General features: G+C 35.4%; 2 protein-coding genes across 3 annotated transcripts; both read left to right on the top strand.

Annotated features, from left to right (window-relative positions):
- Positions 1-10,515: 10,515 nt before the first annotated feature.
- On the top strand, positions 10,516-11,339 carry qrfp (pyroglutamylated RFamide peptide). The gene has a single exon (XM_059350109.1). The coding sequence runs from the start codon at positions 10,550-10,552 to the stop codon at positions 11,072-11,074; it is 525 nt and encodes a 174-aa protein (XP_059206092.1). The 5' UTR covers positions 10,516-10,549; the 3' UTR covers positions 11,075-11,339.
- Positions 11,340-16,808: 5,469 nt separating this feature from the next.
- Positions 16,809-26,039, top strand: LOC131985062 (H-2 class I histocompatibility antigen, Q10 alpha chain-like). Of its 2 annotated transcripts, none has more exons than XM_059350095.1 (12): positions 16,809-16,957; positions 19,806-20,078; positions 20,328-20,618; positions 20,726-21,010; positions 21,166-21,285; positions 22,367-22,387; positions 23,109-23,150; positions 23,284-23,313; positions 23,426-23,467; positions 23,662-23,703; positions 23,872-23,931; positions 24,026-26,039. In XM_059350095.1, exons 1-12 carry the CDS (start codon positions 16,903-16,905, stop codon positions 24,091-24,093), a joined length of 1,329 nt encoding a protein of 442 aa, XP_059206078.1. In that variant the 5' UTR covers positions 16,809-16,902; the 3' UTR covers positions 24,094-26,039. The 2 variants fall into 2 exon arrangements, with proteins under 2 accessions (XP_059206078.1, XP_059206077.1); XM_059350094.1 differs by having other exon boundaries at positions 23,420-23,467.
- The last annotated feature ends 1,289 nt before the right edge of the window (positions 26,040-27,328 follow it).

Genomic DNA, 27,328 nt, shown 5'->3' with positions numbered 1-27,328 from the left:
CAAGAAAAAACTCACAAATTTACCAATTTTTTTTTCAAAATAGAGAGCACTACTTAACTTTACAATCTTTTACGTCTTTTAATGTGAAGCAACAGGAAGTCAGTAGGACATGTGTTAGCATTAGCATCAGTTTAGCTCTGATCCGTCTGTAGGGAGTCAACAGTGAAGCTTTTATCTGTCAGTTTAAACTACAAATCCATTTCCTGTGTGTCCCACGTGTGTGAGAAGGCTTCATGGCGCCACTAACACTTTTATTTTGAAAGGTAAATACAGAACATAAGTCCTTGAATATCTGTGGTGGAGTGTAACCAAATACATTTACCCAAGTGCTGTAATTAAGTACACTTTAACTGTACTTATACTTAATATTTGGTATTTATTCAACTTTTTCAACACTTGAAACCGTTTTTAAATCAGATTTGTCTGATTTAAGATTCTTCTCTGCTTCCTGTGTGACCAAACTCTCTGTGTGTGTGTTCAGTGAATAAACCATCAACTTCCACACTTTTTCTTCCTCCATGTTTCCTCTTTGTGCACCACAAGCTGTCGCTCCTCTATGACATCATTTAGAGTCGGAACAATCAGCTGGTTGATCGATTAGTTGGTCTGAACGCTCTGAGTCTCTAGTTTGTGGTTGTAAAGTTTCATGAGGCTGAGAAAAACTGTATATTTTGGGGGGAAACTGCATGTTATCAGCATAAAGTGGGCATGTCTGTAAAGAGGAGACTTATGGGCGCACATAGAACCCAATTTGATTCAGATATCTTGAGGTCAAAGGTCAAGGGAACCCTGTCGAAACGGGCATGCCTGTGATTACCCGAGAATCTACAAGAGTCTCAACTTTCCATTCACACCCGATTTATGCAGACTGCTGTTTACGGACCCCAGGATGCACAAATATTCACATAAAAAAACAACACATTATGAGAAGAATTGCATGTTATCAGCATAAAGTGGGCATGTCTGTAAAGAGGAGACTTGTGGTACCTACAGAACCCAATTTGATTCAGATATCTTGAGGTCAGAGGTCAAGGGACCAATTTGAAAATGGCCATGTCAATTTTTCTGCTCATCAAAATTTAACCTCACTTTAGAATCCCGTGTCATACCCGTTTTATGCAGCTCACAGACTGCAGGGTGCAGGAATATTTACATACAATAGGACAAAATAACACATTTACAGAGGAAAAAAATTTATATTTTTTTTAGGAAAACTGCATGTTATCAGCATAAAGTGGGCATGTCTTTAAGAGGAGACTTGTGCTACTCGTAGAACCCACTTTCATTCAGATATCTTGAGGTCAGAGGTCAAGGGACCCTTGTGAAAATGTCAAGTTTTTTGCTTCTTAAAAATTTAACCTCACTATATGTCTGAGCTTTCCAGTCAGACCCGATTTATGCAGCTCACAGACTGTTTAGAGACAATAACACATTTTACTGATAATTTTTTAAATACTTTTTTTAGGGAAACTGCATGTTATCAGCATAAAGTGGGCATGTCTGTAAAGAGCAAATTTGTGGTACTTGTGGAAACACATTTTACTTCAGATATCTTGAGGTCAGAGGTCAAGGGAATCCTGTCAAAACGGGCATGTCTGTGATTACCCGAGAATCTACAAGAGTTTCAGCTTTCTAGTCATACCTGATTTATGCAGCTCACAAATATTTTTAATGCATGAGAATAACTAAATAACTGTATGTGTTTATTGCTTTTAACTGCATGTTATCAGCATAAAGTGGGCATGTCTTTAAAGAGGAGACTCGTGGGTTCCTATAGAACATTTTCATTCAGATATCTTGAGAAGACACAAAATGACAGAAAAAAACTAAACACAAATATATGTGTGGGGGGCGCTACGTGAGTGAGCGACTCCTGACGGGCTTCACGTGTGTGTGTGGGAAAAGTGTGTTTTTTCGGTACTTCTACTGCTTGTCTTTGTTCGTCTTTTGGAGGGCAGCATGTTAATAGCAACAGTTTTTTCCCTGGTCTATCTCTGGCTTTTGATCATCGGTCCAAGGCATGTAAACGGACTTTATCAATCGCCGTTCACTGTCAGCCCAGAGAGGCTCACCTATTCACGGGAATACCTGCTGGAGCTGGGCCGCCGTGAGCCACTGACAGCCGCTCAAATATCCCCCCTCACAGACAATATACCTCTCGAACTACTCCGTGGACGTAAAAGGAGACGGATACGAAGGAAAAGGGGGTCAAGAGGAGGGATACGGAACAGGCTGAGGAGGAGAGGGAGCCGTCTACCTTTACCTGCAATAACGCTGTCTAACGTAAGATCGCTGCGGAATAAGACGGAGGAGCTCTCCACGCTCATCCAGTTTGACCAGGACTACCGGCAAACTAGTCTCTTCTGTTTCACGGAGACATGGCTGACGGAGGATACGGAGTTCTGTCTGGATCGTTTTAAAATCATCCGCTTTGACAGGGATGCAGCGAGAACACGGAAGTCAATTGGGGGCGGGCTCTGTATGGCTGTCAGTCACAGCTGGGCAACAAACATCACAGTGAGAGAGACTGTCTGCTGCAAACACTATGAACTGATGACTGTGTCGTTCAGACCACACTATTTACCAAGAGAATTTTCCCAGATCACTGTCATTTTAGCATATGTTCCAGGCCCTGATTTTATCCTTGCTGCTGAACATTTATCTGACCACTACAACAGAGTAGTCAACCAAACTGGAGAACAGCCTGTATTTCTGCTGGGGGATTTTAACCGGTGTGATGTCACCACACATCTGCCAGACCTAGAGCAGTATGTTACGACCCCCACCAGAAAACAGAATATACTGGATATGTGCTATGGCAATATTCCTGGTGCATATACCTCAAAACCACGACCCCCACTTGGCCGTTCTGACCACAATGTTATTTTATTGCTTCCCACATACAGATCAAAGCTAAAGACAGGTGAAACCATCACAAAAACAATAAAGGTCTGGAATGATGAAACAACTGAAGCACTGAAAGGCTGCTTTGAATTGACAGACTGGGATTTGTTTTTTGACACCTGTGATAATGATCTGAACATGCTAACTGATGTGTTAACCTCCTACTTTTTATTTTGTGAGGACACAGTGACACAGACTAAACAGATAACGATTCACCCAAATAATAAAAAATGGATTACAAAGGACATGAAAATCTGCCTAGTCCAAAAGAAAGCAGCATTCCTGCAAGGGGACACACTCAGAGTGAGGGAGTTGGAGAAAGAGTTCAGAAGGATGGCTAGGCTCTCAAAAATCAATTACAAGAACAAGGTGGAGCAAAAATTAACATCTGGCAATGCAAGGGAAGCGTGGCAGGGTCTAAATACTATGATGGACAGAGCTGCCAAACCTGCAGTGGCCAGCCTTCCGGACCCCGCCCCCTTTGCAGAACAACTCAACATCTTCTTCGCCCGGTTCAACAACAATAGCACTCCACCCAACTTTGACTGCTCAACCACCATCTCCCCCCACCCAGCCATCACCATCAACAAGCAGCAGGTAACCTCCATCCTTCACCGGGTCAAACCACATAAAGCCTCTGGCCCTGACAAGCTCAGAGGCAGGGTACTGAAGGACTGCTCTGCTCAGCTAGGTGGAGTGGTCACCAGACTGTTTCAGTGCCTCTTGGATTCAGGAAATGTCCCCACAAATTGGAAGGAATCCACCATAATTCCCATCCCCAAAAAAACTCCAGCTAAGGAGCTGAAGGACTACAGACCAGTGGCCCTGACCTCCGTGCTGTGCAAGTGCATGGAGAGAATCCTGTGTGACCTCCTGGCCAAAATGCTGTCACATAAAATGGATCCTTTTCAGTTTGCCTACAGGGCAAAAAGGGGGGTTGAGGACGCAAGTCTCACATTGCTGAACACCGTCACGAAACATCTGGACTCTCCTCACCCTCACACCAGGATCTTATTTATGGACTTCTCCTCTGCTTTTAACACTGTGCACATTGACACCCTGCTGTATGCTCTTTTAGACCTCCAAGTTCATCCCACACTGGTTTTATGGATCAAGAGTTTTTTAACTGACAGGCCACAACAGGTGCTTTTAAATGGTTTTAAATCAAAGAAGCTGATTTTAAACACAGGTGTTCCCCAGGGTTGTGTTTTATCTCCCGTTCTCTTCTCTGTGTACACAAACAACCTCACCTGTAACAGTGAGGGAATGAAGCTTTTTAAATATGCAGATGACATGGCCCTGGTGGCTCACCTGACTGACACCACTGCTCTGGACCGGTATCAGCAGGCTGTTGAAAACCTGGCACAGACTTTTAACCAGCTCTGTCTTGAGCTAAATGTCCAGAAGACCAAAGAACTGTGCTGTGGGGGCAGAAGAGAGTCAGCAACCGCTCTTTTTAAACCACTCAGCATCCAGGGTCAGCTGGTGGAGCAGGTTGAGTCTTTTAAATACCTTGGAACTGACCTGGACAACTTCCTCTCCTTCTCTCATCATGCAGACACCATTTTTAAAAAATCCCAACAGCGCCTCTACCTGCTGAGGAAATTAAGGACTTTCAATGTCAGCACACATGTTTTAACTCTGGTCTACCAGTCCCTCATTGAATCCATACTCACTTTCAATATCTCTTCCTGGTACAGTCTCCTCTCATCCAAACACAAGACCAAACTTTCCCGTACAGTTAACCAGGCCAGCAAAATCATTGGAGCACCACAAACCCCCCTCTCAGAACTGTACAGCCGGTCTGTGATCAGGAAGGCCACCCTGATCACAGAAGACTTTTCTCACCCCCTCCACCACTGCTTCCAGCTGCTGCCATCAGGCAAACGCTATAAGGTTCCACTGGCCAGGAAAAACATCTACAAAAAATCCTTCGTCCCCTCTGCAATAACCACCCTGAACAACAAAAAATGAACACTCTGTTGCTTTTAACAGCCCCCCCCCCCCCCCCCCCCCCTCCTTTTTAGCATGATTGTACACTTTTTTGTGTTTTTAATGTTTGTTTGTTTCTTAGTGTTTTTTATATGAGCCTGTCAAAAATGAATTTCTGTCACTTGTGACAGACAATAAAGTTCTATCTATCTATCTATCTATCTATCTAAATTACTTTAAAATGACACAAAATTACCAAAAAAGACACAAAATTACTAAAAAAGACACAATATGACCAAAAAAGACACAAAATTACTAGAAAAAGACACAAAATTACTAAAAAAAGATACAATATGACCAAAAAAGACACAAAATTACCAAAAATGACACAAAATTACTAGAAAAAGACACAATATTACTAAAAAAAGACACAATATGACCAAAAAAGACACAAAATTACCAAAAAAGATACAAAATGACCAAAAAAAGACACAAAATTACCAAAAAAGACACAAAATTACTAGAAAAAGACACAAAATTTCTAAAAAAGACACAATATGACCAAAAAAGACACAAAATTACCAAAAAAGACACAAAATTACTAGAAAAAGACACAAAATTACTAAAAAAAGACACAATATGACCAAAAAAGACACAATATGACCCAAAAAGACACAAAATGACCAAAAAAGATACAAAATTACCAAAAAAGGACACAAAATTACCAAAAAAGACACAAATTTACTAGAAAAAGACACAAAATTACTAAAAAAGACACAATATGACCAAAAAAGACACAAAATTACTAGAAAAAGACACAAAATTACTAAAAAAGACACAATATGACCAAAAAAGACACAAAATTACCAAAAAAGACACAAAATTACTAGAAAAAGACACAAAATTACTAAAAAAGACACAATATGACCAAAAAAGACACAATATGACCAAAAAAGACACAAAATTACGAAAAAAAGATACAAAATGACCAAAAAAAAGACACAAAATTTCTAAAAAAGACACAATATGACCAAAAAAGACACAAAATTACCAAAAAAGACACAAAATTACTAGAAAAAGACACAAAATTACTAAAAAAAGACACAATATGACCAAAAAAGACACAATATGACCCAAAAAGACACAAAATGACCAAAAAAGATACAAAATTACCAAAAAAGGACACAAAATTACCAAAAAAGACACAAATTTACTAGAAAAAGACACAAAATTACTAAAAAAGACACAATATGACCAAAAAAGACACAAAATTACTAGAAAAAGACACAAAATTACTAAAAAAGACACAATATGACCAAAAAAGACACAAAATTACCAAAAAAGACACAAAATTACTAGAAAAAGACACAAAATTACTAAAAAAGACACAATATGACCAAAAAAGACACAATATGACCAAAAAAGACACAAAATTACGAAAAAAAGATACAAAATGACCAAAAAAAAGACACAAAATTTCTAAAAAAGACACAATATGACCAAAAAAGACACAAAATTACCAAAAAAGACACAAAATTACTAGAAAAAGACACAAAATTACTAAAAAAAGACACAATATGACCAAAAAAGACACAATATGACCCAAAAAGACACAAAATGACCAAAAAAGATACAAAATTACCAAAAAAGGACACAAAATTACCAAAAAAGACACAAATTTACTAGAAAAAGACACAAAATTACTAAAAAAGACACAATATGACCAAAAAAGACACAAAATTACTAGAAAAAGACACAAAATTACTAAAAAAGACACAATATGACCAAAAAAGACACAAAATTACCAAAAAAGACACAAAATTACTAGAAAAAGACACAAAATTACTAAAAAAGACACAATATGACCAAAAAAGACACAAAATTACGAAAAAAAGATACAAAATGACCAAAAAAAAGACACAAAATTACCAAAAAAGACACAAATTTACTAGAAAAAGACACAAAATTACTAAAAAAGACACAATATGACCAAAAAAGACACAAAATTACCAAAAAAGACACAAAATTACCAAAGAAGACACAAATTTGCTAAAAAAGACACAAAATGATTTTAAAAAAGACAGGTCTTCAGATCTTCCAGTTCATATCAACAGTTGTAAACTCCTTTCAGACTCCTCTAAGTGGATTATGTAACAATAGTGACCTTTGTGTCCTCGTCATATAATTAGTCTAATTGGAGGCAAATTAAACGAGAGAAGTGAATCGTTTGAGTTTGTCAATGAAACAACAAGCGGCTGGCTGAATGAGATTCTTTCAGGTGTGTGTGTTTTCCCAGAGAAACGACCTTCATGGTGACCACGGCGACCAACCAAACCCCCCCCCCCCCCCCCCATCCTAATGAATTGGCCCCAATCAAGCCTGGGTAATTAAGACTCACTCTGGTTCTGGTCCTGAAGAGGGCCGAAGGTTTCTCAGCTGGAAGAATGAAGGTTACGGCTGGACGCTGACTCTGTGTGCGTCAGAGCGGCGAGGAGCCAATCAGACGGCGGCGGAGGAAGGAGGGCGGGAGCTTTTTAAAACGGTCAGAGGAGACGAATGTTGGAGAAGATACAACAAGTTAGAGCGCCACACAAGGTAAGAACACCTGATGCTGACAGATGAAACTCTTCCTGCAGGATTCTTTTTAATCTGTTCACAAAATGTTTTTTGCAGCAAAAGAGCCGAGAAGTTTCTTAGTGATGCGTTTTATTGCATTCAGCGACTTGCATCATTTATACGAGGAGCTACAGAGTTTTAATTAGTTGAAAGAGTTAAGAGCACCACTTAAAGTTATAATCCTTTAAGGTTATTGGAGGTGAAAGAAAAAAGGAGTTAGGTAGAGGGGGGCAATATTCAGAGTTAACAGAATTCACAAATTTATGAGAAAGAAGTCACTCATTTATGAGGGGAAAATTAATTATGATTAAAAAAAATTCTCACAAATTTATGTGAAAATACTTTCAAATTTAAGATTAAAAAACTCATATTTACTAGAAAAAAACTCACAAATTTACTAGAAAAAACTCAGAAATTTACAAGGAAAAACTCACAAATTTGCTAGAAAAAAATTGCAAATGAACAAGAAAAAAAATCACAAATTTACTAGAAAAAAAAACACAATTTCACTAGAAAGTACTTACATATTTTCCAGAAAAAACTGTCAAATTTACTAGAAATATTTACAAATGTAGCAGAAAAAAAATCACAAATTTACTAGAAAAAAATCACAAATTTATCAGAAAAATGTACAAATGTACCAGAAAAAAAATCGGAAATTTACGAGTGAAAAAAAGGAGCTACGATTGTTTTAATTTGTTGAAAATGCTGCTGCAAGCCTTTATTACTCTCTTATTTACAGACGTATTTAACCCAGTAAAGGAAATCTTTAGTTGTATTGTCTTACTTGTGCAGGATATTTTTTATATCGGCACATTTGCAATTTCTTTTCTTTCTGGGAAAAGTCTTGTTGAGTCTTCTTGTCTTTTTATTTTTGGATGATTATTCACTTTGGTGGCTCTTTGTTCTGACTGTTTGAGAATATTTCTTTGGAAAGAAAAAGAAAGAAAAAATGTCAAAATGTTATTTTCCTATTCTGTATTTAGTCCTTTTCCTAATTAAGTTAACTCGAATTCTTGAATTAATTTTGGTTGCATTTTCCTCACAATCATTGTTATTTTTGCACCAAATTTACTTATTTAGTTCGTTTTGTCTTTTACTGAATTATTCTAGAAGTTGGATGTTTTTCCTCCTCCGACGGAAATGGGTTGTTTTTTTTTCTCTTCTTCTGCCGTATTAGCAACTTATGAAGCCGACTCTGAGAAAGTGAAGAGCAGGTTGGAAGTTGTTTAAGAGGTTTATGCAGAAAAAAATAATAATCTGTAAAGTTTTTATAGCGTTATTTTGGAAGTCGACATTTTTAGCCTGAAGACTCTAAAAGGGAAGTAAATGGCAGTAAATGATAGAGGGTTAAAAATCATCTATAATATTTTTTTTCTACTTTTTCCCACATAAACCTCTTAAACAACTTCCAACCTGCTCAAAACTACCAAATGTTTAAACATTTTTGGAATTTTAACCCTTTAAATGCCAGTTTGATTGCACAATGTCACTGATGTTTTTCATGGAGAGAAAAAAGCAACACAAAAATGTAGTTATTTTCCATATAATAAATTTTTTTTGGCCGGGGCATTGTTTCTTGCCTTGGATATGTCAGAGATTAAGAACAAAACTGATTTTGATGCATTTTTAGTTTTAGTGTCGTGTCAGATTTAAAATGTAAAAACCCCTTTCTGTGAAAAACAGTGACATCATGTAATCAAACTGGCATTTAAAGGGTCAAAATCCTCAAAATGATTGAATGTTTGTTAGTTATGAGCAGGATGGAAGATGTTTAAGAGCTTTATGTGGGAAAAAGTAGGAAAAAAATATTAATCTGTACAGTTTTTGTATGCTTTTTTTTTGTGGAAGTCGACATTTTGAGCCTGAAGGGTCTGAAAGGGGAGTAAATGCTAGTGGGCCCAGAGGGTTAAGGGTTAATATTTCATGCATCATTGAAACACAATTTTCTCACCTAGAGTGTGTCACCAAAAATGTTTTTATTTGGACCTCTTGTATGTTAATCTTTGTGCATCCTGGGGACCATAAACAGTCTGTGAGCTGCATAAATCGGGTCTGACTGGAAAGTTGAGACTCTTGTGCAATCAAACTGGCATTTAAAGGGTTAAAATGCCAAAAATGTTTAAACATTTGGTAGTTTTGAGCAGAGTGGAAGTTTTTTAAGAGGTTTATGCAGAAAAAAGTAGAAAAAAATATTAATCTGTAAAGTTTTTATAGAGTTTTTTGGAAGTGAGACATTCTGACAGGGAGTTAAATGATGGTGGGCCGAGAGCAGGAGTCTCAAACTCTAATTACCTGGAGGCTGCTGGAGGAGGTCACAATGACCAAAAAAAGACACTAAATTACTGGAAAAAAAAGACACAAAATGACTAAAAAAAAGACACAAAATGACTAAAAAAAGACACAAAATGAAAAAAAAAGACACAAAATGACTGAAAAAAACACTAAACTACCAAAAAAAGACACAAAACTATTTTTTTTAAGACACAAAATGACCAATAAAAAAAACTAAATTACTAAAAAAAAGACACAAAGTTATTAAAAAAAGACACATAATTATTTAGAAAAAGACACAAAATGACCCCAAAAAAGACACAACATTACCAAAAAAGACACAAAATTATAAAAAAAAAAACACCACAAAATTACCAACAAAGACACAAAATTATAAAAAAAAAAAACCACAAAATTACCAAAAAACACACATTTTCACACACACAATTTTTTTTAAAAACACATAATTACCAAAAAAAAGACACAAAATTATTGAAAAAAGACACAAAATGACTGAAAAAAACACTAAATTACCAAAAAAAGACACTAAATTATTTTTTTTAAAAAGACACAAAATGACCAAAAAAGTAATTAAAGGGACCTTCCACACACAACACAGTAAAGTGCCATTCATATAAAACTCACATTAAACTTTCATATCAAGGTGGGGGCCACAAAATATCATCACGAGGGCCGCGAGTTTGAGACCCCTGTCCTTTATATTTACATAGGGTTTTATATTTATTATTATTATTATTATTATTATTATTATTATTATTATTATTATTATTATTAATAATAATGATCTCCTCTTTGTTTCCAGATGAGACTTTGTTTTCCTCTCGGTGCCTCCAGGCTCCTCCTCCTCTCCCTCGCCCTCCTCTGCTCCGCCCCTCGCTCCGTCACCTCCTCCCCCCGCGCCCCCGCCGCCCCTCCGCCCTCGCTGGAGTCGGCCCTGCTGCTCCTCCAGGCGGCCCTGGGGGGCCCGAGGGCCGAGCGGCTGGTCCGGCCGGCCCACTGGCCCGAAGACCCCCGGCTGAAGCCCTGGGCGGAGGAGGAGGAGGAGGAGGAGGAGGAGATGGAGGAGGAGACTCCCTGGGAGGAGGAGGAGGTGCTGCTGAGGGCCCAGAGAGGAGACCTGGGGGCCCGGCTGCTGTCCCCCTTCCCCGGGGGCTTCTCCCTGGAGAGCATGAGCTATCAGGACGGAGGAGACGTGGAGGACGGAGGCAAGAGGAACGAGGCTCTGACCTCCATCGCTGGAGGCCTCCAGGCCGTCAGCAGGGAGAAAGGAGGCTTCGGCTTCCGCTTCGGGAGGAAAAGATGGACTGGACGGGGATGGAGGGATTAGGATGGAGGGAGGAGGAGAAAGGAGGAGAGGAACTGATGAGGGAGGGAGGAGCTGTGAGGAGGTGATTCAGTAAAGGAGCTTCTTGGAGACTCGAGGAGAGAAAAATGTGTTTCAATGATTCATGAGATGTTAAACGTTAATCTGGGCCCACCGGCTTTCTCTTCAGGCTGAAAATGTCCAAAAAACACTATAAAAACTTTATAGATTAATATTTTCTTCTTTTTTCTGCATAAACCTCTTAAACAACTTCCACCTTTTTAGTAATTTTGTCTTTTTTTGGTAATTTTGTGCCTTTTTTTGTCATTTTGTCTTTTTTAATAATTTTGTCTTTTTTTGTAATTTTGTGTCTTTTTTCTGTCATTTTGTGTCTTTTTTTCAAATAATTTTGTGTCTTTTTTTGTAAATTTGTGTCATTTTTTGTTCATTTTGTGTCTTTTTTAAATAATTTCGTTTTTTCTGTTATTTTGTTTCTTATTTTGTTTCTTTTTTTGTGATTTTTTTTTAGTAATTTTGTGTTCTTTTTTGGCCATTTTGTATCTTTTTTTGGTCATTTTGTGTTTTTTTTGTCATTTTGTGTCTTTTTTTATAAATTTGTGTCATTTTTTGTTCATTTTGTGTCTTTGTTAAGTAATTTCGTTTTTTCTGTTATTTTGTTTCCTATTTTGTTTCTTTTTTTGTGATTTTTTTAGTAATTTTGTGTTCTTTTTTGGCCATTTTGTATCTTTTTTTGGTCATTTTGTGTCTTTTTTGTAATTTTGTGGGTTTTTTTCTGTCATTTTGTGTCTTTTTTTTCAGTAATTTTGTCTTTTTTTGGTCCTTGTGACCTCCTCCAGCAGCCTCCAGGTAATTAGAGTTTGAGACTCCTGCTCTCGGCCCACCATCATTTAACTCCCTGTCAGAATGTTTCACTTCCAAAAAACGCTATAAAAACTTTACGTATTAATATTTTTTTCTACTTTTTTCTGCATAAACCTCTTAAACAACTTCCACTCTGCTCAAAACTACCAAATGTTTAAACATTTTTGGCATTTTAACCCTTTAAATGCCAGTTTGATGTCACTGATGTTTTTTATGGGGGGGAAATAACATAAAAATGTATTTTTTTCCCCCATATAATAAATTATTATATGTTAAACTTTTAAATTATTAATTTAATAAGATTCATGTTCAAACATTTGTGGCATTTTAACCCTTTAAATGAAGAAAAAAAGACACAAAAATGTAGTCATTTTCCATATAATAAATCTTTTTTGGCTGGGGCGTTTGGTTTTATCACCACCAGGTGGCGCTTAAGGACCGCTGAGCGCCGTCTTGTGTTCAAAACTTCACACAATATATAAACCCAACACATCTATAGTTATGTATGTTATTTTTGTAATGATGAACTAGAATCTTTATTATTTCAACACATTCAGTTAGAACGTTTGAACTCAAACGAGTGATTTATTGTGTAAAACTAATCATAATGCCAATAAACTTTACGGATTAATATTTTTTTCTGCATAAACCTCTTAAACATCTTCCATCCTGCTCAAAACTACCAAATGTTTAAACATTTTTACATTTTAACCCCTTAAATGCCAGTTTGATTGCACGATGTCACTGATGTTTTTTATGAAGAAAAAAGGACACAAAAATGAAGTTATTCTCCATATGATAAATTATTTTTGGCTGGGGCAATGGTTTTTTATCACCACCAGATGGCGCTAAACTTCAGTTTCTTGTTCATTTTAATGTCTGGTTCAACTAAAGGTTCATTTGTTTGGACAAATATAATGACAACAACAAAAATAGCTGATAAGAGTTTAATTTAAGAGCTGATATCTAGACATTTAACTTGGTTTTATTGATTATGATTTTGGTCATTATCAAGAATGTTTCCATGACTTTAAATGTAAAAATGATTAAAAAAAGACACAAAATGACCAAAAATAGATGTAAAAATGACACAAAATTATCTAAATAGAAACAAATTGACCAAAAATAGATATAAAAATGAACAAAAAATACCCAAAATGACCAAAAGACACAAAATGACCAAAAATAGATGTAAAAATGACTAAAAAATGACACAAAATTATCGAAATAGAAGCAAATTGACCAAAAATAGATGTAAAAATTATTTTGAAAAAAATACATCGAAACAATATTTGACCTCGATATTTGATTTCTTCAGCTTCTTGTTAATTTTAATTTTAAATTTACCTGGTACAACTAAAGGTTCATTTGTTTGGACAAATATAATGATAACAACAAAAAAAGCTGATGAGAGTTTAATTTAAGAGCTGATATCTGGACGTTTAACATGGTTTTATTGATAATGATTTTGATTATTATCAAGAATGTTTCCATGACTTTAAATGTAAAAATGATTTAAAAAAGACACAAAATTACCAAAAATAGATGTAAAAATGACTAAAAATAGAATCGTCGAATAGAGTCATCGAAACAATATTATACCCTTGTTTTGTTCAATTTCTTGTTAATTTTAATCCCTGCTACAACTAAAGGGTCATTTGTTTGGACAAATATAATGATAACAACAAAAATAGCTCATAAGAGTTTAATTTAAGAGCTGATATCTAGACATTTAACATGGTTTTATATATTTATATATATATATATTTATATATATATATATATATATAAATATTTAAATCAGAAAATACTATATTTAACCCACAAACACAAGCGTTTCTGCCTCAGTCCGATCCTTTTTTCTCTCTCTTTGCATTAATCCACACACACTTTTAATTCTGGCACCTTAACAACATCAAAATGACATTTTCAGTAGGTGATGTTGCCTTTTAATCTGTTGTGTTTACCTCCAGTTTTTACATCATTTTGCCTCCAAATAAAACCATGATGTAATCATGACATCAGCACTAAAAGGGTCTTAAAACAGGCAGAAATCAAGTCATTTGTACTAAAAAACCCCACAATTTTACAAAGTAAGGTACAGTTTAAATGCATGAATTGTAGAATATGGATTCAACACAATGTAAAGTCACTGATTTCTTCTTTGGTGAGTAAAGGAGAGACAGAGGCAGCAAATGTTAAAGCTTCTCTGCAGAAACGTGAATGTAAATGTTCCAGTGTTTCTGTCTGATCCAGTAATAACATCTGTATATAGATATATAGATAGATTCATGGAGAGTTTGCTCTGTGTCTTCATTTGTTGGCAATGAATAAAGAGTTGGAATACAAAACTCAGCACGGATTCTGGTGTCGACATGTTTGAGTAGAAATTTAGCAAATTTGTAGGATCTGGATTTCTACTTTCAGAAAGAATATATATAATAGCTTTAGTTACGAGTTTTTTCCTTAGAAATTCAGATTTTTGCATACAAATACATACAGAGATTAAAAAATGTGTTTGTTTTTCTGTTATAAATTGAACTACCTAACACTTAATAAGTTATATTTAATGAAAAAGTATTGCAGCTTTTACAAAAGTAGAATTATTTTCCAGTTTTGGAAAAGGTTCTCTGATCTTTTTATGTGTAAAAAAAAAAAAAATACTGAATAATGATCCAAGTAAGTTCTTACTGAAGTAAAAGTGCAAAAGAATCAACATCAAAATGTACTTAAAGTATCAATGCAGATTGTTTTATATATTCCAAATATATTATTGGATTTGTATTATTGATGCATTTATTTAAGCAGCTTTGTACTGTTGTCAAAGAAGTGCTCATTTTAACTACTTAAGATACTGTTATGTGCTATGAATGCATAATCATTTTAACTTAATCATGTTTTTCAAGTTAAATTGTGAAACTACTAACTATAAAGTAGAAGTAGTAAGAAGTATAAAGTTGCAAAAAAAATGTAAATGCATTAAAAAGCACCTCAAAGTTGTGCTTACGTACAGAATTTGAGTAAATGTACTTAGTTACATTCAACTGGTGGTATTAGTACTTTCTTTTTTATTTATGAAAACATGTTTATAACATTCACACTCCCACAGAGAACACACACACACACACACACACACACACACACACACACACACACAGACTACAATTGAAATAAGTAAAAAAGTGTCAAGTACGAAGACAACATACAAAAAATAAGATTCTGTTGTATTATATACAAATATGTGTAGTGATGTGTAATTAAAACAATCATATTCTAAATAAAAAAGGAACAAGGAAATCAAAAGTGTAGGCAGTGAAACATCTCACTACAACCCTTTTTTTTTCTTTAATACAGGCATGCATTTTTTTAAAGTGATGTGAAAAATAATGTAAAATAATTCATAAACCAAATAAAGGAGGGTCAGAATTGTCTATTTACTGCAGTTAATATGATATTTATGCATTAATAATTATTATATTAATATTTTAAGAAACAGATTATCCATATTAAAAAAGGATTTGATAGATTTATTTTAAGGGATAACCCATTTTTAATAGTATTAGCACTTTTTCAGTAAAGCCTCTCTTCCTCTTCCACCCACTCTCAAAACCTCCTGCAATGTAATCTGCCTAGCAACCCGCTCTGATTTATCTGATTGGATGATACGTAAGGTAAAAAAAACTTCTGACAGCAGTGCTCGCGCACACTCCGTGGCAGTTTGTTTTTCTCCTTTTTTCACCGGAAGTTTTATCATTTTACAGCCACCAACGGTTGGAAGACGTTAACGGCAGTTTTTTTAAAAAGCTAACTTAGATTAACATTAACATATTTTATATAAGACAGACTCCCTGCTGCTATAAACTGTTTTTGGCCTTTCAACATGTCGTCACCCTGTTCAAACCTTCAAAATAAAGTGTTACCATATCTTGCTTAAGTCACAAAGGCATGTTCCAAAAATTGCCTAAGTCATTTATTTCTCTTAAGTTACATAATTTACACACAGTGTTATTACTATGCCAATAGCCATCCTTTGTTACATCCTTTTTGAGTGAAATGATCAATAAATGTCATATGTTACACTTTTGGTGAAGTTTTTTGTGTTTCCTGCAAAACTTGAAAAAAATGACTTAGGTGATTATTTTAACTAATGGGGCAGATAACCAGAAGGATTGTGCATTTTATGATAAAAGTGCAAAAAAATTTGACGCTTTTATGATAAAATCCACAATCCTTCTATCATTTCTAGCTAAGCTGCCCCAGTAAACAGGGTGACCAAATCGAACTCTTATCAGCTCCATGACTGTAAATCAACCAGGAGTGGGATGTAACCATTATGCGTCACAGGGCCGGTTATTCCTACAGGCCACCAAGGCGGCTGCCTAGGGCGCCAAATTGGCAGGGGGCACCCCTGCCAATATTTATTTTTATTGCATTTGTACATTTTATTTATTTTCAGTCTTTACAATCAACAGATCTGTGTTTTCTCATTTATTTATTCTTATTTTCAATTCAGTTGTTGTTGGTAAAGTTCCAAAGTTTCTAAAAATTAAAATACCAGACCATTATATTGCCTGTATGTAGTTCATGTATCAAATATAAATGTACATTTAAATTTCATTTTTATGTTTATTTTTATTGCATTTGTATGTCTACATTTTATTTATTTTCAGTCTTTGCCATTCTCAATTTGATGAAGATCTGTGTTTTCTTATTTATTTATTCGTATTTTCAATTCAGTTGTTGTTGGTAAAGTTCCAAAGTTTCTAAAAATCTCAATATCGCCTAGGGCAGCCAATGGGCTAGAACCGGCCCTGATGCGTCATATCGCGATAATGTCCGAGCAGCCAGTGAACGCAGCATCAGACAGACAGAAGGAGGAAGCAGGCAGCGGGCGGACACGGAGACTAACTCGGTCCGACAGCCGGTGAAACCTATATTTCAGGAAGAGAGTGGTCTATTTTTTGGAGAAAATGCTTTTCCTCGCAGTGCTTGTCCTCCTGGGGACAGGACTGACGGTAAACTGCGGTAAGTTGAGAGTTTTTTGACACGTTTTTGTGAGTCGGTTGAAATCGAAAGTAAAAAAGAACTCTGTGACGTCGTTAAAATTACTGTGAATTATCTCCGTTAAATGCTTCAAAATCGACGCTGAGTGTTGTTATTCCTGCTAAATTAAATATATTCTAAAATTACAGTACATCAGAACCAACAAATAAATGATTTTAACGTTAGTTCCTCAAAGTTGTTGTTCATTTCCACTAACACCGTGTACATTAACATGGCGGCTGCGTGAAGACAGTTCAGCTCTTCTTTTTTTTCATTACTACATTAAAGCTGAAAATAACAATTTAATCCTATTTAATTATTTATTTTATTAAAATAAAATAGTGAACAATCTCATTTTCATAAAGTCGACAAATGTTTGTGTTGTTGAACTGGCAGTCTGAAACCTAAAAATATATTGAATTTAATACTATTTATTGCTATAAATATGTCATGTTAAAATGAATAGGAGATCATCATAATTGAGCCCCTGAGAGTGTTTGGTGTCACTTAAACAATAACTCTGCTGTCAGAATAGTTGACAGTTAATTGGCTTGTTTTAGCTGTAAACAACATTAACACATTAATACATGAAAAAGCTGTTTTTATGATAGACGAATCACTTGTACACGTTACGACACGACAGTTTTTATCAAATAATTGCTGCTTGGAGGATCTTATTGATTGATCATTGACAGGTGGAAACTATAGTCATACCCTTAGACATGTTTGAGTGTTTATTGTCCTCTTAACAACTTTGGCTCGATTGTTAAGCACCACCCTTTATGATTACCGTCACACAAGTGAACAAACAACATTGTTAAGATATTTCTGACGTGACAGGCACAGGTTGAATCTGCTCATAAACAAAGTTGGGTTGCACAAGTAAAGAGTTCTTAATTTCATCGTTCTTTCTAACTGGAGATCAATCCCTTTTTAATAGTTTTATTTGACTGTGTTACATAAATATATAACATGTTTTGAACATGTCGTCGGCACTCCTGTGCTGCAGTTTCTCATTGAGAGATATATGTATTTACACTGTAACTGTGAAAAACTTCTCAGTTTTCTGACTGGGTGTGCTCACAGATACACGGCTCGGACAGGAAAAGAAACACTGAGCAACAGCTCATGTTTCACTTGTGCTTTTTGCATGTAGCCACAACACAAAGCACGTTTTTTTAGGTCTCACGTCTTTATATAAATAAAATAAATATCTATAAATATAGCCTGAATACATGAGCCATATTGTACCGATTTTGTACTCAAACATAATTGAATGAATATCATGAAAACAAACCCTTGTTTTCCTTTTCTTCCACTGGGATTAGTGTCTTTTCTTTCTTTCTTTCTTTCTTTCTTTCTTTCTTTCTTTCTTTCTTTCTTTCTTTATGTCTCTATTGAACAAACTAAACGTGACAAAGTAAAACATATAATGACGTGAACCTAATTTCAAAGCATAATGACACAATTTCTTAAAAGGAAAAAAATAGGAATGGAGAAACAACATTTGAATGTAACATTTTTGAAAATGAATTAAAAAAGACCCTTCAAGTACAGACAGGATGCATTTTAAAATGATCAAAGTATTGGATCACAGAGTGGAGTAATACGTGTTGTTAAAGCCTCATTAACAAGCTTTATTTCCTTCAGGATCATTAATCTGCGTTAGGTCTTTTAGTTTAATAAAGTTTCCTACATTGCCAGTAAGGAAACAGTATTTTTAAGTAGGGGTGCAGCCATCGATCGGCCGGCCGATCTCCTTAATTTTGTGGATCGGCCGATTATTTTACGTCAAACCGATCTTATCTACCTCATACTAACCCCCCACCGCGAAGCAGTGCTCCCAACTTTGTTGCTAAATTTAGCAACTTTTCAGATCCCCTTAGCAACTATTTTTCAAGAAAATGACTGGAGACAAATCCAGCGACTCCTTCCTACTCTTCTTAACGAGCCGCTTACGAGCCGGAGGTCGGCTTGTTAAGAAGAGCCGCCGTTAGCGGCAGTTAGCTACAGTTAGCTCTGTAGCAGTACAGTGTGTATGTGCTAACAGGCTAACAGTTAGCTCTGTAGCAGTACAGTGTGTATGTGCTGCTGCTGCAGCAGGTGTTCACTTAGCGATCTCTGTTTGTTTACAACAAGCACCGGACACTCTGTGCACAGTTAGATGTAGTTAATTCAAGACCACTATGTTTATGATCAGTGGAGACTCTGTGCTTAATTAGCCATGCTGGTTTCAGCTGCTGACATTGTGCACAGTTAGCGAAGGCGAAAACCATACGTTACCTCCGGAGTCTCTAAATTCCTCTTGGGGGGTAACTTTTTTTTCTTCCAGATATGATGAACTATTCGATTATTTAGGATTTAATGACTATTCGAATATTCGAAAATCGATGCCCATCCCTATTTGTATGTATGTTGTACTATAACACAACCAAAAACTCAGGACACGTTTGACCTGTAAATTGTTGCTATTTATTTAAAGTTCAATATTTTAATAACTACCTCAGACATTGTGATTTCCTTTATTTGTTAAAGAAAAATACTGCAGTGTTATTGTTTTTCAATAAAATAAGATTCAAACATTGAAGGTGTATGCTGTGAGTTATACAAAAATCTGTATCGGCCAAAATCGGAATCGGCAGGTCAGGCTTTTTAAAAATCGGTAATCGACTAAAAAATTGCAATCGATGCACCCCTTTTTTTAAGTTTCCATTGTACTGAAATCTCAAAGGAAGACTCATTCTGTGACCAAATATTTGGATGGACGAGGCTCAAGATCATCTGCCTTGTCTAATAAATCTGTCTGTCTTTGTTCTTCTGTGACTCTCAGAGAAACATTCCCTCACCTACATCTACACGGCCTTCTCCAAACCAGTCGAACTCCCGGGCATCCATGAGTTCACAGCCATGGGTCAGATGAACGGCAGGATGATCGACTACTTCGACAGTGATCACCAGAAGAAAGTTCCCAAACAGCCCTGGATGGATAAGAAACTGGACAAAGACTACTGGGAGAAAGGAACACAGTCCCGTCAGAGCAAGCAGCAGTGGTTCAAAGTCAACATCAACATCCTGAAGGACAGGATGAGACAGAATGACTCCGGTAAGATACAAAACGGGAGCCAGAAAAATAAATCATACACCTTAGTATCGGGATTATTTATTGGTTTAATTGAATTTGAATTGGGTTGTACAGAGAGTGTGGACGATGGAAACTTACATCATGATATACAGCTTTAGAAGTGTACGATTCATTTTTTTCCCCCATTGGTCTAGTTGTCTAGTTCTTTCTGTGAACCAGAAAACCACAAATATTCAAATTTGACCTCTCTCTAACTGTCTCTGGTTTCAGATGTCCATGTTCTCCAGTGGCTGCACGGCTGTGAAGCTGACTCAGTGCCTGGCGGTGGTATTAAGTTTGTCCGTGGCATGGACAGATACAGCTATGATGGAAACGACTTCCTGTCCTTCGATGACACCAACTCAGTCTGGGTCGCCCCGACTGAAGCAGCGGTCCCAACCAAGAGAAAGTGGGATGATGTCCAGGTCCTGAAAGAATACACCAAAGGCTACCTGGAGAACGAGTGCATGGATTGGCTGCGCAAGTTCATGAGTTATGAAACAGAGCAGCTAATGAATGCCTGTATGTAGTTATTGTATCATTCAGTAACCATAATCTTCAAATCCAGACATGTTTTTCTTAAAATGTAACTTTCTAAACTGATCTAACTTCGTGGTTTCTTCCTCCAGCTCCTCCAAAGGTGCACGTGTTTTCAAAGAACACCAGAGTTGAGGCAAACCTCCTTTTGACGTGCCTGGCCACAGGTTACTACCCAAAAGACATCCTCCTACAGATCAAGAGAAATGGCCGCGTTCTGAAAGAAGACGACGGATTGTTTACCTCGGGCTCTCTACCAAATGGAGACGGCACCTTCCAGAGGAGAGACTGGGTGGAGATTTTAAGGAGCGACCTGTCTACATACACCTGTGATGTGATACATGAGGCATCCAATATGAGCGTTTCGAGGGTTTGGGGTAAGAAACATTTTCCTTATTGTTTACATTTGTCATGGTTTCTTTTTGCAATGTTGACATGTTTATTTCAGAAAGTTGACGATTGAAATTACCGTCAGCTAAAAGAAAAAGTATAGAAATGATGTTTAAAGTGAGCTGAATGTTTTCTGTTTTAGATCATAAAGCTCCAGACTTCCCTGTCGTTCCTGTCGCCATTGGTGGAGTAGTTGGAGCCCTGCTTGTGGTTGTGATCGTGCTCGGTGTAGTGCTGGCTGTCTGCTATAAGAAAGGCAAACGTAAGTGCAACATATAACTATTGTCTTCTTCCAACAACAAGATACCTGTAGAGTGGAATATTCTTGTTCCATCTTGTGCTCTGTAAAGGAAAATACATGGGACATTTAATTCCAGTGTGTGCTTTATGAACATAAACATAATGCAATATTGAGGATTAATCTATAGAGCAAAATATGTATAAATCATTAATATATAATGATACTTTAATTCAGCATTTAACTTAGTGTTTTTCCACCTACTGGAGTAGTTGATGTTCCAGTTAAGTAGCATGTGTAGTGTGAAATCATTATCAGGTTCAAAGGTCTGTTATTATTTTATGATGGACTTTATGAGGTTAGTTCAGAGTTCAGAATGAACAACACTCCTGTCAATCATTATGTGACAAAGGGGCTTTTTCATCCTTGATTCACTGAACATAAAGTCGACTGAATTCAAAGCTTCTCAGGTCCCAAACATTTAATTTCTTTTAGTGAGAAATTCCCGGTAGTTTTAATTTTCTACCTCATAGTTATTGTAAGTCGCTTTGGACAAGCGTCTGCTAAATGACATGTAATGTAATGTAATGTGATAGTTAGTTTTCTGTTGTTTTCTGCTTTTAAGATGCAAACCATTACCTCTTAACCATTACCATAACCATTATTTCTAGAACGTCCACAGTCCCAGAACATTTGTATTTATTTAACAAAAGATATAATAAGTGACATGCTGTATGGATAATTTAATATGATTGAGTGTTTTTGTCTTCCGTCACCTTCTCATCACCTCAAAATTGACAATTTAATGAATACTACTTATTTCAACATCTTCTGTCCTCTCCCCTCTGCTCTGTGTAAACAGCCTTCAGAATGTTGGTCACATGACAGGATCTGGTGTGTGCAAAGTAGAATTATTTGCGCGACTTGAGCTCATAACCGAAGATAAAAACATACATTTGAAAACCTGCTAGTGTGTTTGGGATTCAGAGGGTTAAAAGAATGCTGTTGTGCCTTTTGTAATAATGTGAAAATTGTATGAATATAGACCAGGAGAAAGGCCTCTAATGTTTTCTCTCTCTTGTGTGTGTGTGTGTGTGTGTCACAGTGGGATTCTTTCCCATACGAGGTGAGTGTATTTTGTAAGAAAGATGTCATGAAAACATGTTTTTGAATTTTGCTACTGTGAATTTATTAAATTGTCAAACAGAGTTCTGTCGAAATTGGTTAAAGTAACTTGAGTATGCACCAAGGTTATAATAGTTTTGGATTTTTCATTAGTTTTAGTTTTAATTTCATTGAGATTTTTTGTTTCCAAATTCAGTTAGTTTAAATTCGTTTTTAGAGTGAGTTTGCTAGTTTTAATTAGTTTTTATTTTTTTGGGAAATGCTTAGTTTTAGTTTAGTTTTTATTAGTTTTAGTTTAGTTTTTATTAGTTTTAGTTTTTTTGTAATGGGGTATTTGTTGGGTGCCAGATTAAAAAAAGTCACAATAAATGTTTCTTTTATTTCCTTTGTCTGATCCATCTCAGCCCCAATAAGTTTATTAAGTCATAAAACCAGATAGATGAAATAGATTTCATATCAACCAAAGAGGTTTATGAAAAAAGTTGACAAAGACGAAAATGAAGGACATTTTCACTATAATTTTAGTTAGTTTTGTAACCACACAATACAGTTTCAGTTTGTTATTGTTTTTAAAAACTCTCGTTTTTATTTTTATTTCAGTTAACAAAAATGTTTTTTCAATTCTAGTTTTCGTTAACTATAATGGTATACACTATAATTGGTATACACCGGGCTGCTGCGTCTGTCAGGTAAAGTATGACATAGTTTTATTGTCTTTGCAGGCTCAGATCCTTCCATCAACAGCGATAAAACTGATGGCTCTGGTAAGTATCTTCGTCCACTGATAGAAAGCTGCACTGAGAAGGTTTACATTTCAGTAATTCTAGATTCTGGTGAGTAGTTAGTTTGTTGTGTGTGTGTTAACTTTGTCTTTATTTATGATTTTGTCTTTGACAGATACACCACTTGCCACTGTAACTTCCTCAAGTAAGTGCTCTATTTCTCTTATAATAATAAAAGTTGAATTTAAAGTTGAGTCTTTGACATTTTTAGTGCTTTTGATGTTAATGTTTTTGTGTGTGTGTGCATGTAGACAACAACAACAGGAACCAAGCCAACCCAGTGGTGGTACATGCCATTGGTGAGTGTTTTCTTCTAGAAATATGTCACAAATACGTGATTCTGTTGCTGTAGTAAGTTGTTTTAAACTATTTCTTATGTGAGAAATCATGTAATAATTTACAAAAAAAAGTTACATACAGAAATAGGTTGCAGGAGATAGACCTAAATGTTTTCTTTGTGTGTGTGTGTGTGTGTGTGTGTGTGTGCATGTAGACAACAATGATATCAAGAATGAAGAAGCGCAACCTCTCACTGGTGAGTGTTTTCTTCTAGAAATATGTCACAAAGACGTGATTTTGCATTGAGCTACATTACATTAAAATACATTAATTAAATGACATTATCATTGATTGTCTCCCTGTATTATGTATATTAATGTGGCATTTCATATATTCTGACTCAAACATTTTCTTTTCTTCTCAGGGTCCAAAGGATCTCTTGACAGCGACGGCTCTGGTGGCTCCGGTGACTCTGGAGTCTCTTGTAAGTATCTTCGTCCACTGATTGAAAGCTGTATCAAGTTATTTTTAGTATCTAACTGTAAATAAAAAATATCTCTTTGGTTTCTTTCCCGCAGCTGATGGCGACAAAAAAAACGAGCCCGAGAATCAAAAGCTGTTGAAGGATAAACCGGAGGAAGTCTGAAGTCTCTGTAAAAAAGCACGACCTCCATCAGAGTTCAGGTGCTCTCTGGATCCTAATTAACCACGATAACAAATCACTTTTTTAAATAAAAAGTTAAAGGGTGAATTAAAAAAAATCTTGTTTTCATCAGGAGGTCGTAGGTCGGGTGGAGATTCAGGAGATTTAACAAATTCAGAAGCACCTTAAAGAGACTCCTGAAAACATCTGAATACTGTGTTAGTGGGGTGATCTTAAATCATGGTTTTACTCCCAGCCCAACATTTAAAACAAGAATTAAGAGTTTGTTAGGAAATTAGATGTCGATGGAGATGAATTTGTCCCCAAATCTCACCAGAATTAGTGAGCGCTTGATTGTAGGTGAGGTGTTCAGGGGAAACCAGGGGAGGCTTCTTTGTGTTCATCAGGGACTTTAGGGAGTCTGAGCAGGGTAAATACTTGGACATTTTAGAGGAGTTTGTGGAGTCTGGATGCTGTTATATAAAGATTGTATGCATGTAAGAAATGCAGAAAAATGGGGGTAAAAAGTTTCTCAGCTTAAGCGCAGTTTAGAAGGACTCCTTTAGAGCTGGTGATAAGATGATAGATATGGAAATGATATAAAAAAATATGTATATTCAAAGTCGAGACGTTTTACGATCTGATCTTTGCACTTCGGATCGAAGCAGTAAAGTAAATCAAGGCGTTGTATAAATGGTCTTATGCTCTTATCAGATATTGGAAAAGTTTTATTCAGATGGAAGATTCGAGTCATATTTACCAACCTTTGACCACATCAGTGCCTTTTTCCTTCATTTAATCAATTTACTGCAAATAAAAGTCACATTACTGCAAGTAATCCTCGGAAAACAGGAGGAAAACCAGCGTTCGGGTCGGGCGAGATTTTAAAAATTCCGTCCGTTTCCTTCAACGAAAAACACTTGACAGAAACCAAAAAAAAAAAAGAAAAATAGCTTGGTTGGTCTTTCCACAACCAGCCGACTCTGGGTCGGTGGGAATCAATGTAAAAATCATGAAACTATGTTCTGGGCTCTGAGTATTCTCCCCATCGACTGTATTTACAGTCTATAACTGCACTTTAACCCTCCTCACCCTGTATTCTGTCTTGTGTTGCATTTGATTGCGCCCCCAATAAAAACAACCAGTGATGCATTCAGCCACTGAGCGGAGTTCAGCTTCTGTCCTGCTCGTCATTTAGTTTCAGTTTGTGTCAGTTTGTTATCACGAGGAGGTGGCAGTTATTTTCTGCGGATAATCAACAAACAATTGATTCTTTTTAAACTTAACCCACAACTTTAACAACAGTCATGATAAATATGATGTCTGTTGTTGTGGATTATGCAACTCGAGAGAAGATTTTAAGTTTGTAGAAATAATAATTCAGGATGTTTGTTTTGTAGTAAACATGCTTTAATGAATAAATACACTGGTTTAATTTAAGCAGGTCGCAATTTAACATAAAGATGCTTCAGCTTGGATTAAAATGAAGTACACCATGTGTTATGTGACATTTGTCCTGTACTGCATTTATTCATTTTATACTCTGTTGTATATACACATTTGGGGTTTTTTCAATCTCATTAGCCTTAAAACATGTTTGAGTTGCAGTGACTGGAAGACGTATTAATGTGCTGGATTTCAATACTGTTTGAAAGGCAAAGAAAGAAAGAAATGTGCACTTAATCCAGATTATTTTTTGCCTATTTTGCTTTTACTTATTGCATCTTGTGAATATTGCTTTTTAAATTTGATTAAAAAAATAAATAAATAATAATAATAATATATATATATATATATATATGCTAAATACGTATCAATCTTCAGTGAATCCTGATCAGTAAACAATCTGTGTAAAGAAAACATTTATCTGCTCAAAGAAAGAGACGGATTGTAAAACAGCAGAGAGGAATATTTGAATTCTGCCTAAAAAGCCAAAGTCATAAATAAGATGTTGATTGAAACTGTGTGATTGGATTTTTATATTTTTTATTGTTTCTTAGATGTTAAGACATTTGTTCTGCACTCTCAAATAAAAAAAAATCTAAAATCAATGTTGAGTGGAAGTTTTTGAAGCTTTACTGCTCAAGATGTTTAACAGTTTTATAAATAAGAAATCTTGGAGGGTCAGAAGTTTAGAGACTCGTCTACGTTTGTCTGCTGGCGCCCCCTACAGGCTGATGCAACGTTAAATGTGTTTGTATTTTTGAAGAGTTTACACAGTGGCACATTCAAATGAGAGCCCTCTCAAAGGAAAAAATTAAATACCTTTTAAAGAATATACATTTAAAAGTAAGTGAATAAATGTTAAACTCCTAAAAGAATAGTAAAAATAATTTGAAAATGAATATAAATATATAAATGGAAGAGAATTTAACCAGTAAAGTAAATAAATGGGGGAATTAATACAAAGGGAAATAAATTAAAAATGCATATCAATATATGTCATATTTTAACAAATAAATAATGCTTACTTTTATTTGTAAGATTTTTGGTAAGTTTAATGGAATATTTATTGAGTCATTTATTTATTTAATTTGGCAGCTTCAGTCCTCCATGTCACAATAAACTAAATTATTGACAACAACAATCAGATAAATAATACCGTAAACAACTTTATTTAAAAAATATATGCTTGCAGATTTTTCGCTTTAATATGATGGTGTTTGGCAACTTTTGCTGCCTTTTTTACTTTTTTTATTTATTTATTTTTACAATGAATGACCAGAAGTGACTTTAAAAATATGTTAAATATACAGTCCACACTTTTATTGGAAAAAAAAATATTTGTAGAATAACTACTTTTCCCCCTTTTTAAAAAAAAACTTTAATTTGAGGTAAATGTTTACCTTTGGCTGAAGACTTTTTTATATATTACATTTTAAGTTTTACTATGAAAACAAAAGAACAAATTTGCCTTAATCTTACATTCAGCGATATGATGTTCATTTTATTTTACATAGAATTTACTGTAATTTAACATTCAAGACCATTAAGCAGTTGAATAATACTGTTAAAAAAATCTATAATGTCTCCTTATATTAATTTACAGATTTCAACATCCATATAAAATACATATACATTATAATTAACTTTTTTTTTTATGGCATTTGCACTTAATGTAGACAAACAAACAAACCAAACCGAACATAACTTAAGTGTGCCACCAAAAAGAAAAAGCATAAAGAGGAAATAACATAACTGGCAGTGAGTTTGGTGTCAGTAAATAATTTAACATTGA

The sequence above is a fragment of the Centropristis striata genome, chromosome 14 (assembly GCF_030273125.1).
Source record: "Centropristis striata isolate RG_2023a ecotype Rhode Island chromosome 14, C.striata_1.0, whole genome shotgun sequence".
NCBI classification, from domain to species: Eukaryota; Metazoa; Chordata; class Actinopteri; order Perciformes; family Serranidae; genus Centropristis; species Centropristis striata.
Note: the sequence above shows the minus strand (reverse complement) of the source record. Positions and strands in the feature narration are given on the sequence as shown.